Consider the following 16824-nt stretch of genomic DNA (forward strand, 5'->3'; position numbering starts at 1 on the left):
TTCACCTGGAAGGAATGTCTGGGGCCCTGAACAGTGGGAAGGGGGGAGGTGAAAGGGCAGGTGTTGCATCTCCTGCGCTTGCACGGGAAGCTGTCGGGGGAAGGGGTATTGCAGTGATTGAGGAGTGGACCAGGGTGTCGCGGAGGGAGCGGTCCCTTCAGAATGCGGAGAGGGGAGGGGAAGATGTGTTTGGTGGGAGGGAGGGGAAGGGGTGAGAGCGGAAGTGCAGGAAATAAGACAGACAGGGTCGAGAGTCCAGTTAACCACTGTAGAGGGGAATCCTCGGTTGAGGAAAAAGAAAGACGTATTGGAAGCACTAGTATGGAAGGTGGCAATGTCCGAACCAATGTGACGGAGAGGAGAAACTGGGAGAATGGGATAGAGTCCTCTACAGTCCTTACAGAATGTGGGGTGGGAGGAAGTGTGCTCGAGGTAGCTGTGGGAGTCGGTGGGCTTGCAGTAGAGAATTTCTCCAGTGCCTTTTTTGACCACCGGGTGTAACAAAGCACTTTACAGCCAATGAAGTACTTTTTGAAGTGAAGTCACTGTTGTAATGTAGGAAACGTGGCAGCCAATTTGCGCACAGCAAGCTCCCGCAAACAGCAAGCTGATAATAACCAGTTAACTTTTTTAAATGATATTGGCCGTGGGCTGTGGGAGGCGATTAAATGGGTGGGGAGAGTGTACATGGGCTGTGGGAGGAGATTAAATGGGTGGGTAGAGTCCGTGATAGGGGAGAGTGTACATGGGCTGTGGGAGGAGATTAAATGGGTGGGTGGAGTCCGTGATAGGGGAGAGTGTACATGGGCTGTGGGAGGAGATTAAATGGGTGGGTAGAGTCCATGATAGGGGAGAGTTTACATGGGCTGTGGGAGGAGATTAAATGGGTGGGTAGAGTCCGTGATGGGGGAGAGCGTACATGGGCTGTGGGAGGAGATTAAATGGGTGGGTAGAGTCCATGATAGGGGAGAGTGTACATGGGCTGTGGAAGGGGATTAAATGGGTGGGTAGGGTCCATGATAGGGGTGAGTGTACATGGGCTGTGGGAGGAGATTAAATGGGTGGGTAGAGTCCATGATAGGGGTGAGTGTACATGGGCTGTGGGAGGAGATTAAATGGGTGGGTAGAGTCCATGATAGGGGAGAGTGTCCATGGGCTGTGGAGGAGTGGGATTTAAGGGCCTCCTGCTGTCACCTCTTCTTGCTTTAGCTCCAATCCTCCCCTTTGTTTATTTTTACTTTCAGACTCAGCGTTGTTTTGACGCCTCACAGCGCCAGGGACCCGGGTTCAAATCTGGCCTCGGGCGACTGTCTGTGTGGAGTTTGCATATTCTCCCCGTGTTTGCGTGGGTTTCCTCCGGGTGCTCCGGTTTCCTCCCACAGTCCAAAGATGCGCGGGTTAGGTTGATTGGCTATGATAAATTGACCCTTAGTGTTAGGGGGGATTAAATACGTGGGGTTATGGGGAATCGGGTGGGATATGTGTCGGTGCAGGCTCGATGGGCCGAAATGGCCTCTGGAGTGGTATATAGGCCTCCAAATAGTAAAATAGAGGTTAGGGAGGGCATCACGAGGGAAATTAGAGAAGCGTGCAATAAGAGCACAGCTGTCATCATAGGTGACTTTAACTTACATATAGATTGGACTAGCCTAATCAGTAAAAATAATGAGGAGGAGGAATTCCTTGAGTGTTTAAGGGATGGTTATCTGGATCAATATGTCGAGGAACCAACTCGGGAACAGGCTATATTGGACTGGGTACTGTGCAATGAGAAGGGACTAATCAGTAATCTTGTTGTACGGGGACCCTTGGGTCAGAGCGATCATAACATGATCGATTTCTCACTCGAAATGGAGAGCGAAGAAATTGACTCAGAGACTAAGGTCCTGAATTTAAACAAGGGGAATTATGATGCCATGAGACGGGAACTGAGTAGGTCTGATTGGACAACATTCCTGGGAGGACTGGAGGTAGATAAACAATGGCAAACATTTAAAGATAGAATGACAAAATTGCAAAAATTGTTTATACCAATCTGGCATAAAAGGAAATCTAAAAAGGTGACTCAACCGTGGATAACAGGGGAAATTAGAGACAGCATAAAATCCAAAGATAGGGCGTATAAAATAGCCAAAAAAAGCGCCAGAGCGGAAGATTGGGAACAGTTTAAGATAGAGCAAAGGAGGGCAAAGGGCATGATCAAGAGGGGCAAAATAGCTTACGAAAACAAGCTGGCGGAAAATATAAAAACTAACTCCAAAAGCTTTTATAAATATATCAAAAGGAAAAGACTGGTGAAAACCAAAGTTGGTCCATTGCAGTCAGATACGGGGGAATATATAATGGGAAATAAGGAAATGGCAGATCAACTAAATGCATACTTTGGGTCAGTCTTTACGAAGGAAGACACAAAAAACCTCCCTGGGATATCGGGAAAAATAGGGACATTGGCAAAGGAGGAACTGACGCAAATCAATATCTCTAAGGATATGGTGTTAAGGAAGCTAAAGGGATTGAAGGTGGACAAATCCCCAGGGCCTGATAACATGCATCCTAGGGTACTGAAGGAGGTGGCCCTAGAGATAGCGGATGCACTAAGGATGATTTTTCAGAATTCATTAGACTCGGGAACAGTGCCGATGGATTGGAGGGTAGCTAACGTTACCCCACTATTCAAAAAGGGGGGTAGGGAAAAAGCAGGTAATTACAGACCTGTAAGCCTTACATCAGTTGTGGGCAAAATGCTGGAGTCCATCATTAAGGATGAAATAGCGGAGCACTTAGCAAATGGGGACAGGACAGGACAGAGTCAACATGGATTTACAAAGGGTAAATCGTGCTTGACTAATCTATTGGAATTTTTTGAGGGAGTAACTGGTAGAATAGATGGGGGAGAGCCAGTAGATGTGGTGTACCTGGACTTCCAAAAGGCCTTCGATAAGGTCCCACATAAAAGATTAGCATGGAAAATTGAGGCTCATGGGATAAAGGGGAAAGTATTGGCGTGGATAGGGAACTGGCTGTCAGATAGAAAACAGAGAGTTGGAATAAACGGCTCATTTTCTGAATGGCAGGCAGTAACAAGTGGGGTACCACAGGGATCTGTCCTGGGCCCCCAGCTGTTCACAATTTACATTAATGACCTGGATCAGGGAGTCGGATGCAGCATTTCCAAATTTGCAGACGACACTAAACTAGGAGGGGGGGTGGGCTCAGAGGAAGAGACCAGGAAGCTCCAGAGCGATTTGGACAGACTGGGCGATTGGGCGGATAAATGGCAGATGCACTATAATGTGGACAAGTGCGAAGTTATCCACCTTGGGTGCAGGAACGGGAGGGCAAATTATTATTTAAATGGCAATAGATTGGGAGAGGGGGAAGTACAGAGAGACCTGGGTGTTCTTGTACACCAGTCACTGAAGGCGAGCATGCAGGTGCAACAGGCGGTCAAGAAGGCAAACGGTATGCTGGCCTTCATAGCAAAAGGGTTAGAATACAGGAACAGGGATACCTTGCTGCAGCTGTACAGGGCACTGGTGAGACCACACCTTGAGTACTGTGTACAGTTTTGGTCGCCTCATCTGAGGAAGGATGTTCTTGCCATGGAGGGGGTGCAGCGGCGATTCACCAGGCTGATACCAGGAATGGCGGGAATGACCTATGAGGAGAGACTATGTAGTTTAGGGATGTACACACTGGAGTTTAGAAGATTGAGAGGGGACCTCATAGAAGTGTATAAAATTCTGACAGGTCTAGACAGACTGGATGCAGAAGGAATGTTTCCCTTGGCGGGTGAGAACAGAACTAGAGGACATAATTTAAGGATAAGGGCTAAACCATTTAGGACAGAGATGAGGGGGAATTTCTTCACTCAGAGAGTGGTGAACCTGTGGAACTCATTGCCACAGAGGGCAGTGTACGCCAGCTCATTAAATATATTTAAGAGGGAATTAGATATATTTCTACGGGCAAAAGGGGTTAAGGGTTACGGAGAGAAGGCGGGGACGGGATACTGAATTAAAGGATCAGCCATGATCTCATCGAATGGCGGAGCAGGCACGAAGGGCCGAATGGCCTACTCCTGCTCCTATCTTCTATGTATCTATGTATCTATGTATGTATCTGCACTGTGGGGTTTCTGTGATTCTGTGACGTTGAGTTTTTTTTGGATAGTGCGAGTGTCCTGAGGGTTTGTACACGAGTACATCTGTGAATCTAAGCACTCGACACCTTGGCAACCGGCCCCCGCAACCCATGACTCCCCCCCCACCCCCGACACTCTATGTAGTATCACAGCCCCAGTGGGGGGAGGGGGCGGGGCATTGGAGTCTAATTCAATGCACAAAATTTCCCCCGACCACTGCCCCTCCTCCGCTTCCTGCCTGTGTCCGATCGCGGTACTCAGGCCTGCGCTATTGGGCGACATTTCTGTGGACGTTAAGTGTTCTATTTTAGAAGGTTTTTGTGTGAAGCAGACTGTGGGAGGAAGCGTGGGTTCGATGATAGTTGCACCTCGTATTGCTTTTATGGCAAGAGCAATACTTTAATCCCTAACCTGCATCCTCCACCACCGAGAAGGACAAGGGCAGCAGACGCAAGGGGACACCGCCACCTCCAAGCCACGCACACATCAGCCTGTCAAAATCCTGGAACTCCCTCCCTAACAGCACCGTGGGAGCACCTTCACCACACGGACTGCAGCGGTTCAAGAAAGCGGCTCACCACCACCTTCTCGAGGGCGACTAGGGATGGGCAATAAATGCCGGCCTGGCCAGCGACGCCCACATCCCGAGAATATTATTTTTTTAAATATCAGGCTCTGGTATCTCGGAGAACCTGTTTTGTCCCACGGGGAAAATCCCTTGTGCTGGAGTAGCTCCCGTTTCCTAATCTCGCCCCACCCACCAATCTAATTATTGTTTTGCACGCTAATTTACAGTCAACTGGTTTTTAAATCACCAGCTCCTTGTCACCTGCCGGTATTTTCCTGATTGACCCTGGTCGGCCCTTCAACTCGGCTTCTCGGTAGTCATTTTAAGACAAAAAATCGAAGTTAGGCCCCACGCCAACTATAATGCATGGATGAGACTGACACACGGCGGCGCTAGGATACCGAAGTGCCCCAGGCTCCCGGTCCAGCAACGCCTCGATTTTTATTTCAACATTCTCCTCCTCGTGTTCAAATCCCTCCATGGCCTCGCTCCCCTCCCTATCTCTGTAACCTCCTCCCTACAACCACCGCCCCCCCCCCCCCCCCCCCCCGAGATTCTCAGCGCTCCTCTGATTCTGGCCTCTTCCGCATCCCCTGATTTTAATCGCTCCGCCATTGGCGGCCGTGCCTTCAGCTGCCTAAGCCCTGGAATTCCCTCCCTTAACGTGTCTGCCTCTCTCTCTCTCTCCCTCCTCCCTCTCCCTCCTCCTTTAAGACGCTGCTTAAAACTGACCTCTTTGACCAAGCTTTTGGTCACCTGCCCGAATACCTCCTTATGTGGCTCGGTGTCAAATTTTGTTTGATAATCGCTCCCGTGAAGCACCTCGGGATGTTTTGCTACATTAAAGGCGCTCTATAAATGCAAGTTGTTGTTGCAATGGCCGCCGAGACTGTTGTTTCTAGGAGTTCAGTTCCACTGCCCTGCACCAGATGTCAGTGTTTAGAAGGAAAGCTCCACTGACAGTTTTACCGGTTGTGCCCAGATTTGGGCCCCGGGAACATTGCTCAAATCAGTACACGTCCTCTTACTCTGTTTCGCTCCCTCCTTCCTCCCCTCTCTTCCTCCACAGAATATGACAATTGCGTTGAGACCGGAGAAGCTGGGGTTGTTAGAATCATAGAAATTTACGGCACAGAAGGAGGCCATTCGGCCCATCGTGTCCGTGCCGGCCGACAAAGAGCTCTCCAGCCTAATCCCACTTTCCAACTCTTGGTCCGTAGCCCTGTAGGTTTCAGCACTTCAAGTGCATATTCAAGTACTTTTTAAATGTGATGAGGGTTTCTGCCTCTCCCACCCTTTCAGGCAGTGAGTTCCAGACCCCCACCACCCTCTGGGTGAAGAAAGTTCTCCTCAACTCCCCTCTAATCCTTCTACCAATTACTTTAAATCTCTGCCCCCTGGTTATTGACCTCTCTGCTAAGGGAAATCGGTCCTTCCTATCCACTCTATCGAAGCCCCTCATAATTTTATACACCTCAATTAAATCTCCCCTCAGCCTCCTCTGTTCCAAAGAAAACAACCCCAGCCTCTCCAATCTTTCCTCATAGCTAAAAATCCCCAGCCCCGGCAACATCCTCATAAATCTCCTCTGCACCCTCTCCAGCGCAATCACATCTTTCCTGTAATGTGGTGACCAGAACTGTACGCAGTTCTCCTCGGAGCAGAGAAGGTTAAGCGGAGATTTAATAGAGGTGTTCAAAATCATTGAGGGGTTTTGATCGAGTAAATAAGGAGAAACTGTTTCCAGTGGTGGAAGGATCGGTAACCAGAGGGCACAGATTTAAGGTGATTGGCAAAAGAACCAGGGGGAGAGATGGGGAGAATTCTTCTTACGCAGCGAGTTGTTGTGATCTGGAATGTGCTGCCTGAAAGGGCGGTGGAAGCAGATTCAACAGTAACTTTCAAAAGGGAATTGGGTAAATACTTGAAAAGGAAAAATGTGCAGAGCGACGGGGAAAGAGCAAGGGGGGAGTGGGACTAATTGGAGAGCTCGTTCAAAGAGCCGGCACAGACACGATGGGCCGAATGGCCTCCTCCTGTACTGTACAATGCTATTATGTTCTAAGTTTGAGATTCCCAGCTTCCCTCAGACTTCCCATCAAATCAGAGAAAGATACAGCACAGGCGGAGGCCATTCGGCCCATCGTGCCTGTGCCGGCTCTTTGAACGAGCTCTCCAATTAGTCCCACTCCCCCCTGCTCTTTCCCCACAGCCCTGCGAATTTTTCCTTTTCCCTCTTGATACATTCAATTCAATTCAAATCGCTTTATTGGCATGACAAGTTACATCTTATGTTGCTAAAGCATCGAAAAACATTCATGTTTGTTCACAAAAATACAGATCTATCCATACAGTGTATAAACAGATATATCCCTGAGTGTATAAATATACTTTCATATAATTTATATGTACTCTTATATTTAGTGGTTGTCCCTCTGTTTGTGGCAAGCTGTAACATAGTGTGCCGCTAGTGTTACACAATTTCTCTCTTCCCCTAGTAGGTATGGGAGTTTTTGGTCGTCATTCAAATTTCTGAATTCCGGGCATATTTTTGTGAATTTTGGGTAGAAATTCTCCCTTATGCCCTGATATTTTCTACAAGCTGTGAGGAAGTGCATCTCTGTCTCCACCACTCCCTGACTGCAGTGAGAGCATATCCTGTCCTCTCTTGGTAGCCGGGTCTGCCTGTGTCTACCTTTTTCGATCGCCAGGTTATGTTCACTAAGTCTGTACATTGTCAAAGTTTTTCTCAGTTTGCTATCCTTTACCATGGTCAGGTAATCAGCCATGTTGTATTGTCTGTTTAGGGCCAAGTAGCAATTGAGTTTGCTTTGGGTTTTTGTTGTTTCTGCCCAATATGACAGATATTTTTCCTTTTGCTTAGCGACGATTGTGTTGGGTCGAATTCTTTGTGTTACGCTGTCATTCCCAGGCTTTTTATTTCGTGTTTAGATATCGTGGATTCCAGGGGAGGCACGTGTGAAGTTTGAATCCAGGTGCCACGGCCTGCTGAAGGTGTAAATATTCTCTGTTTTAATTCAGATCGTGAATCTGCGGCAGCGAGTCGCCGCAGCCCAGAAGGAGCTGAGTGAGCGCGAGAGTGGGCGCCAAGAGAAGCAGAGGGACTTTGACCGCAAACTGCTGCTGGCCAAAAGCAAAATCGACAATGGAGAGGTACGGGCTCAGGGGCCGGGGGCAGGGGGGGGGCGGGGGCGGGGCGGGACAATCGTCTAACACTGGGTGAAGCCTGGGCCTAGGACATGCCCTGCAAACTAGGCAGCTTCAGAAACACTCGCTGCAACTGGTCTACCCAGGGACACCGGTGGAAAAAACAGAAAGATTTGCATTTATATAACGTCTGTCAGAACCACAGGCGCTAGATCAATGATCTCACCTTCTGTCCTTTGTTTCTTTCGTTGTTCTCTCATTCTCTCTCTCTGCCTCTGCCTCCCGCGCGCTCTCTGCCTCCCGCGCGCGCTCTGCCTCCCACGCGCTCTCTGCCTGTAAAAGCTTCTACAAGTATGTAAATAGAAAAAGATTAGTGAAGACAAATGTAGGTCGTCAGAAGTGGGAGAATTTATAATGAGGAACAAGGAAATGGCAGAGCAATTAAACAAATACTTTGGTTTTGCCTTCACGGTAAAGGACACAAATAACTTCCCAGAAATGCTAGGGAACCAAGAGTCCAGTGAGAAGGAGGAATTAAAGGAAATTAATATTAGTAAAAAAATAGTGCTGGAGAAATTAATTGAAAGCCAATAAATCCCCAGGGCCTGATAATCCGCATCCCAGAGTACTAAAAGAGGTAGCCATGGAAATAGTGGATGCATTGGTTGTCATCTTCCAAAATTCTATAGATTATGGAACAGTTCCTGCAGATTGGAGGGTGGCAAATGTAACCCCACTATTTAAAAAAGGAGGGAGAGAGAAAACCGGGAACTACAGACCGGTTAGCCTAACATCAGTAGTAGGGAAAATGCTAGAGTCTATTATAAAGGATGTGATAACAGGACACTTAGAAAATATCAACGGGATTAGACAAAGTCAACATGGATTTCTGAAAGGGAAATTGTGTTTGACAAACCTACTGGAGTTTTTTGAGGATGTAACTGGTAGAATAGATAAGGGAGAACCAGTGGATGTGGTGTATTTGGATTTTCAGAAGGCCTTTGATAAAGTCCCACAAGAGATTAGTGTGCAAAATTAAAGCACATGGGATTGGGGGTAATATACTGGCATGGATTGAAAATTGGTTAACAGACAGGAAACAGAGAGTAGGAATAAATGGGTCTTTTTCGGGGTGGCAGGTGGTGACTAGTGGGGTACCGCAGGGATCAGTGCTTGGGCCCCAGCTATTCACAATATATATCAATGATTTGGATGAGGGAACCAAATGTAATATTTCCAAGTTTGCTGATGACACGAAACTAGGTGGGATTGTGAGTTGTGAGGAGGATGCAAAGAGGCTTCAAGGCGATTTAGACAAGTTGAGTGAGTGGGCAAATACATGGCAGATGCAGTATAACGTGGATAAATGTGAAGTTATCCACTTCGGTAGGAAAAACAGAAAGGCAGAGTATTATTTAAATGGTGCTAGATTGGGAAATGTTGATGTACAGAGGGACCTGGGTGTCCTTGTACACCATTCACTGAAAGCAAACATGCAGGGGCAGCAAACAGTTAGGAAGGCAAATGGTATGTTGGCCTTCATTGCAAGAGGATTTGAGTACAGGAGCAAGGATGTCTTACTGCAGTTATACAGGGCCTTGGTAAGACCACACCTGGAGTACTGTGTGCAGTTTTGGTCTCCTTACCTAAGAAAGGATATACTTGCCATAGAGGGAGTGCAGCGAAGGTTCACCAGACTGATTCCTGGGATGGCAGGACTGTCGTATGAGGAGAGATTGGGTTGACTAGGCCTGTATTCACCAGAGTTTAGAAGAATGAGAGGGGATCTCATTGAAACGTATAAAATTCTGACAGGGCTAGACAGACTGGATGCAGGGAGGATGTTTCCCCTGGCTGGGGGGTCTAGAACGAGGAGTCACAGTCTCAGGATACAGGGTAGGACATTTAGGACTGAGATGAGGAGAAATTTCTTCACTCAGAAGGTGGTGAACCTGTGGAATTCTGTACCACAGAAGGCTGTGGAGGCCAAGTCACTGAATATATTTAAGAAGGAGATAGATAGATTTCTAGACACAAAAGGCGTCAAGGGGTATGGGGAGAGAGTGGGAATATGGTATTGAGATAGAGGATCAGCCATGATCATAGTGAATGGCAGAGCAGGCTCGAAGGGCCGAATGGCCGACTCCTGCTCCTATTTTTCTAAATTCTATGGCCCAGAAATTCGGGTCGGGGGCTTCCCACGGGTGCAAGCCTCCGACCTGCACTTACCTTGCGCGCCGGCCGTTGAGCTGTAGGGCCCCGTGGAATTCCGCTCCGGGGCCTGCTCCAACTCGCGGCGCGCTGTGCTGGCATGTCCCAGGGACGTAGTTAGTGCGATGCGTCCCCTGGGATCACGTGGGCCATGGGCAGCCAATCGGAGGAGGGAAAAGCCCATTCATAAGATTGACAGGAAGACCTGTCTAAACTTATAAATACTACGGCCCCAAAGTAGCAGTAAACCTTCAAATAATTTTTTTTTTTAAAGTCACACTTTTTAAATAAACTATAAATTACATTAAATAACTATTTTAAACAATTTAAATTTTTGAAAAAAATAATTTTATATTCTAATGGGGCTAAAAATAAACTTACCTTGCTTTAAAGTATTTAAAAATAATAAAACTGTGGAAAAAATGTTTTAATTTTAATTAATTGACCACTTACCTTGTAAAAAGCAGGCCTTACGCCTGGTTTTTACATCTCTAAATTCTAAAGACTTACCCTCCCAGAGAAACCTGTATTTTAAAAAAAAAAAACAAAACCGTAAGTTCAAAGCGCACGCGCAGCCTCCCCCGCGCACGCGTTCGACCTCTGAACCTCTTCGTTCAGAGGATCGGAAGTGCCGGTTTCCCGCGAATGCGCAGTGCATACAGAAAACCGGCACTTCCATCGGGCCAATGTCTCTGTCTCTCTTCTTTCTCTTTCTTTCTTTCTACCCCTACACTACAAAGTAATTTTCCTTGTGGGACTCACTCTGGGAAGTTCCAGAGAGATGTGCTGGATAAAGGCAATTTGATAGTTGTGAAATCCCCTGAAAATCTTTCACCACTTTTCTCTCTCTCTCTCTCTCTCCCTCAGACTGAGAAGGAAAGATTTTTAACCGAGATTAAAGAACTGAAGCAGAAGAACCAGTGCTTGCAGGACCAGCTCCTGCCCCTCGCCAAGCAGAGGGAGTATCAGGAGAAGGAAATTCAGCGACTCAATAAGGTCAGTGACCCTGCGAGGTGCTTCTGCGCCCGTCAGACCCAGGAGTTCCCAGATTCGATCCCCGGTCTGTGCTGAGTTCATCGAGTCATAGACTTGTGCAGCATGGGAGGAGGCCATTCGGCCCATCTCCATCTCTGGGCAGACTCTGCCTTCCGCAGACAGACTGCTGCTGACGTTGGTCCTTCTTTATCTCATTTCCCCAGTCGATGAACCTCCTGACCCGGGAATGTTTTATCTGGGAAAGAATTGCCTTCGAAGCAAAACGCCACGCAACTGTTACCTGGTGTGGCGAAGTTAGTGTTCTAAACCCCTCCCACACCCACAGACAAATCCACGTAAAGAACTCTGATACTCGCCCTCCTGATTGATTACACATTAATCAGTGAGGAGCAGGGCCAGGTAGCCAGGAAAGTCCCAGGCTCAATCCCTGGCTTGTGCGGAGTAGGCCGCTCTGAATATGGGGCAGTGATCGGTCCTGTTATAATTGGCCCTCTGTTTCTGCCCCCCTTTCCTCCATTCCTCTCCCTCCTTCGTCTCCGTCTCCATGCCCGCCCCCCTTCGACTCCGCCCCCGTCTCCGTGCCCGCCCCCCGCCGTCTCCGTGCCCGCCCCCCGCCGTCTCCGTGCCCGCCCCCCGCCGTCTCCGTGTCCGCCCCACTCCGACACCGTCTCCGTGCCCGCCCCCCTCCGACTCCGTCTCTGCCGAATCACCAGCAGTGAGGTGTTCGTGGCCCTCCTTCAGTTGTCAGTCCGTTCTGTTCTGCCTGTTACTGACTCTCACCCTCTGAGCAGAAGCTGTTGTTCTCTCTACACAGGCATTGGAGGAAGCTCTTGTCCTCCAGCCGTCGACTCCACAGCCACCTCTGTTCAGCCATGCTGGGGAATCGTGTATGAGCGCAAGGAGAACGGAGCTGCTGACACAGATCGAGGTCCTCAAGCAGCAGGTGAGGAGATCCGTTTCTCTCGCAACCTTTCTTGTTCCTCTATATATTTTTTCGATATTGCTGTGGACTTCCCTCCATGGCCTCGCCCCTCCCTATCTCTGTAACCTCCTCCAGCCCTACAACCCCTCGAGATCTCTGCGCTTCTCCAATTCTGGCCTCTTGCACATCGCTGATTTTAATCGCTCCACCATTGACGGCCGTGCCTTCAGCTGCCTGGGCCCTAAGCTCTGGAATTCCCTCCCTAAGCCGCTCTGTCTCGCGCTCGCTCTCTCTGTCTCGCGCTCGCTCTCTCTGTCTCGCGCTCGCTCTCTCTGTCTCGCGCTCGCTCTCTCTGTCTCGCGCTCGCTCTCTCTGTCTCGCGCTCGCTCTCTCTGTCTCGCGCTCGCTCTCTCTGCCTCGCGCGCGCTCTCTCTGCCTCGCGCGCGCTCTCTCTGCCTCGCGCGCGCTCTCTCTGCCTCGCGCGCGCTCTCTCTGCCTCGCGCGCGCTCTCTCTGCCTCGCGCGCGCTCTCTCTGCCTCGCGCTCGCTCTATCTACCTCATCCTTTAAGATGCTGCTTAAAACCTACCTCTGACCAAAAATGAGAGCACATGGAATTGAAGGCAACCTATTGACATGGATAGGAAATTGTTTAGGAGACAGAGAGCAGGGACAATGGATATGCACTCCAATTGGCGGGATGTGACTAGTGGTGTCTCTTGGGGATCTGTGCTGGGGCCTCAGCTTTTCATTATATTAATAAATGACTTGGACGAAGGAACAGAGAGCCGTGTATCCAAGTTTGCTGATGACACCAAGTTAGGTGGCACAGTAAAGAGTGGAGACGGGAGCAGAAAGTTGCAAAGGGACATTGATAGATTAAGTGAGTGGGCGAAACTGTGGCAGATGGAGTTCAATGTGGGGAAGTGTGAGGTCATCCACTTTGGACCTAAGAAAGAGATCAGAGTATTTTCTAAATGGCGAGAAGCTGGGAACTGTGGAGGAGCAACAGCAGCTTGTATTTATATAGCACCTTTAACGTAGTAAAACGTCCCAAGGCGCTTCACAGGAGTATTATAAGACAAAAACTTGACACCGAGCCACATAAAGATAAATTAGGACAGGTGACCAAAAGCTTGGTCAAAGAGGTAGGTTTTAAGGGGCGTCTTAAAGGGGGAAAGAGAGGTAGAGAGGCGGAGAGGTTTAGGGGGGGAATTCCAGAGCTTAGGGCCCAGGCAACAGAAGGCACGGCCACCAATGCTGGAGCGATTAAAATCAGGGATGCTCAATCCCATCCTTCCTCATCTCTTCTCCCTCATATGCTTGTCCAGCCACCCCTTAAATGCATCGATACTATTCGCCTCAACCACTCCCTGTGGTAGCGAGTTCCACATTCTCACCACTCTCTGGGTAAAGACGTTTCTTCTGAATTCCCTATTGGATTTCTTGGTGACTCTCTTATATTGATGGCCTCTAGTGTTGCTCTTCCCCACAAGTGGAAACATTCTCTCTGTATCCACTCGATCAAAACCTTTCATCAGTTTAAGGACTTCTATTAGGTCACCCCTCAGCCTTTTTTCAAGTTGTAGAGACCAGGCTTGTATTCCCTTGAGTATAACTGATCAAGGGGGTGATCTAATCGAGGTGTTTAATATGATCAAAGGGTTTGATGGGGTAAATAGGGAGAAACTATTTCCTCTGGTGGGGGGGGTGGTGGTGGGGGGGGAGTCCAGAACAAGGGGGCATAACCTTAAAATTAGAGCCAGGCCGTTCAGGGGTGATGTCAGGAAGCACTTCCTCACACAAAGGGTGGTGGAAATCTGGAACTCTCTCCCCGAAAAGCTGTTGAGGCTGGGGGTCAATGGAAAATTTCAAGGCGGAGGTTGAGAGATATTTGTTGGGTAAAGGTATTAAGGGTTATGGAACTATGGCAGGTGGATGAAGTTTAAGATACAGATCGGCCATGATCTAATTGAATGGTGGAACAGGCTCGAGGGGCTGAATGGCCTCCTCCTGTTCCTATGCAAAGCCCTGGTTAGGCCACACCTGGAGCACTGTGAGCAGTTCTGGGCACCACACCGTAGGAAGGATTTATTGGCCTCGGAGGGAGTGCAGCGTAGGTTTACCAGAATGATACCCGGACTCCAGGGGCTAAGTTACGAGGAGAGATTTCACAAACTAGGGTTGTATTCCCTGGAATTTAGCAGATTAAGTGGTGATCTGATCGACGTTTTCAAGGTATTAATGTTTCCCCCGCTAAGGTGCGCGGCTGCACACCGATGGGCGGCTCCCATGCAGGCCTCTCGCCAGCGGCTGCAGCTGGAACAGATGCCACGCAGCAAATTTAAAGGGCCCCCCCCGCGCGCATGCACTTGTTTTGGTCCACTTTGGTAGGAAAAACAGAAAAGCAGAATATTTTTTAAATGGTGAGAGATTGGGAAATGTTGGTGTTCAGAGGGACCTGGATGTCCTTGTACACGAATCACTGAAGGTTAACGTGCAGGTACAGCAAGCAATTAGGAAAGCAAATGGTATGTTGGCCTTTATTACAAGAGGATTTGAGTATAAGAGTAAAGACATCTTACTGCAATTATATAGGGCCCTGGTGAGACCACACCTGGAGTATTGTGTACAGTTTTGGTCTCCTTACCTAAGGAAGGATATACTTGCCATAGAGGGAGTGCAGCGAAGGTTCACCAGACTGGTTCCTGGGATGGGGGGATTGTCCTATGAGAGATTGAGTAGACTAGGCCTGTATTCTCTAGAGTTTGGAAGAATGAGAGGTGATCTCATTGAAACACACAAAATTCTTACAGGGCTGGACAGGGTAGATGCAGGGAGGTTGTTTCCCCCTGGCTGGGGAGTCTAGAACCAGGGGTCACAGTCTCAGGATAAGGGGTCGGCCATTTAGGACTGAGATGAGGAGAAATGTCTTCACTCAGAGGGTGGTGAATCTTTGGAATTCTCTACCCCAGAGGGCTGTGGAGGCTCAGTCGTTGAGAATATTCAAGACAGAGATCGATAGATTTTTGAATATTAAGGAAATCAAGGGATATGGGGATAGTGCAGGAAAGTGGAGATGAGGTAGAAGATCAGCCATGATCTTATTGAATGGCGGAGCAGGCTCGAAGGGCCAAATGGCCGACTCCTGCTCCTATTTGTTATGTTCTTAGAGGGAGCATTGTTAAGAGGAAAGATAGGATAGATAGAGAAACTATTTTCATTGGTTGGGGAGTCTAGGACTAGGGGGCAGAGTCTAAAAGTCAGAGCCAGACCTTTCAGGAGTGAAGTTAGGAAACACTTCGACACTTCGAAGTTTGGAACTCTCTTCCGCAAACGGCAGCTGGGTCAACTCTTAATTTTAAATCTGAGATTGATAGATTTTTGTTAACCAAAGGTATTGAGGGATATGGGGCAAAGGCGGGTATATGGAGTTAGGTCGCAGATCAGCCCTGATCTCACTGAATGGCGGAGCAGGCTCGAGGGACTGAATGGCCTCCTCCTGCTCCTATGTCCTTCCGTCAACCAACATCACCAAAAACAGATGACCTGGTCATTCACCGCCTCACTCTGTGTGCGCTGTTGCTGTGTGCACACGGGGACTGCCTGTTTTGAGTCGCTGCACTACAGAGTAATCCACTGGATGTAAAGCACGGTGAAGTGCTTCTGAGCGACATGATGAGCTATTAAATAAATCTAGGTCTGACTTTAAATATTCATGGATTTTGTTACCGCCCACACCACACCAGGTAAAAATATTTGAAGAAGACTTTCAGAGGGAGAGGAGTGACCGAGTGCGCATGAACGAGGAAAAGGAAGAACTCAGGCAGAAGCTCGCAAAGGTCCAAACACAGATGATGTTGCTGAACACCCAGGTACGGAGGGCTGGTGACTCCTTCTGTATTCTTCGACTTCTCTCGCTCTCTCTCTCGCTTTGTCTCCCTTGGGTCTCTGTCTGTTTGGTTGGTCTCTCTGTCTGTCTGGTTTCTCTCTCTCTCTCTCTCTGTCTGGTCTCTCTGTCTGTCTGTCTGGTCTCTCTCTCTCTGTCTCTGTCTGGTCGCTCTCCCTCTTTTTCTCCCTCAGTCTCTCTGTCTGTGCTCGCTCTCTCTGTCTATCTATCTGGACTCTCGTCTGTCTGGCCTTGGTCTCTCTGTCTGTCTGGTCTCGGTCTCTCTGTCTGGTCTCTCTCTGTCTGGTCTCTCTCTGTCTGGTCTCTATCGCTCTCTCTGTCTGGTCGCTCTCTTTTTCTCCCTGTCTCTCTGGTCGCTCTGTCTGTCTGGTCTCTCTATCTGGTCTCTTTCTGTCTGTCTGGTCTCTCTCTCTCTGCCTCTGGTTTTGCTCACTTTCTCGCTCTCTGTCTCTTTCTTGCACGTGCTCTTATTATTTCTCTTTCTCTTTTTCACTGTTCTTTCTTATCTTTCTCTTTCTCTCCTTACCTTTATTCTGTTGTTCAACCTGTCTCTCTTTGTTTTTCCCTCTTTTTCCGAGTGTCGATGGCTGACGCTGGATTGGGGCCGGGAAATGAGTTCGCTGGCCGGCGACGCCAGCTGCGGGCAGTGGATCCACTCCAGGCCAATGGAGGCTGAGCAGGCCCGAGATCCGGCATCACAGGCCTAGACCTGGCCCTGAGGAGGAGTGGCGGGGGCAGGAGGAAACTGACGGAGGGGGGGTCGGGGAGGAGACTGACGGGGGTGGGGGGGGGCGGGGTGGGGGGAGACTGACGGGGGGGGAGACTGACTGACCTTGCTGCGCAATGTTTTCACACCGTGTGTGGCTTTTTACACCTTGTTGCTTTCACTGATGCTAATCCCTGCTGC

The 16824-nt window shown here is 48.9% G+C and overlaps 1 protein-coding gene across 1 annotated transcript in view; it reads left to right on the plus strand.

Annotated features, from left to right (window-relative positions):
* The window catches only part of tnip1 (TNFAIP3 interacting protein 1), a 105782-nt gene extending 89158 nt beyond the window's left edge, over nt 1-16624 (plus strand). The window contains exons 11-15 of the mRNA XM_085996201.1: nt 7755-7886; nt 10959-11087; nt 11902-12042; nt 15757-15882; nt 16496-16624. Of these exons, the coding sequence (XP_085852327.1) occupies nt 7755-7886; nt 10959-11087; nt 11902-12042; nt 15757-15882; nt 16496-16624 (657 nt within the window). The remainder of the gene's footprint in view (nt 1-7754; nt 7887-10958; nt 11088-11901; nt 12043-15756; nt 15883-16495) is intronic.
* Nucleotides 16625-16824: the final 200 nt, after the last annotated feature.

The sequence above is a fragment of the Somniosus microcephalus genome, chromosome 8, assembly GCF_052327205.1.
Source record: "Somniosus microcephalus isolate GS21.2 chromosome 8, FLI_Smic_1.0, whole genome shotgun sequence".
NCBI classification, from domain to species: Eukaryota; Metazoa; Chordata; class Chondrichthyes; order Squaliformes; family Somniosidae; genus Somniosus; species Somniosus microcephalus.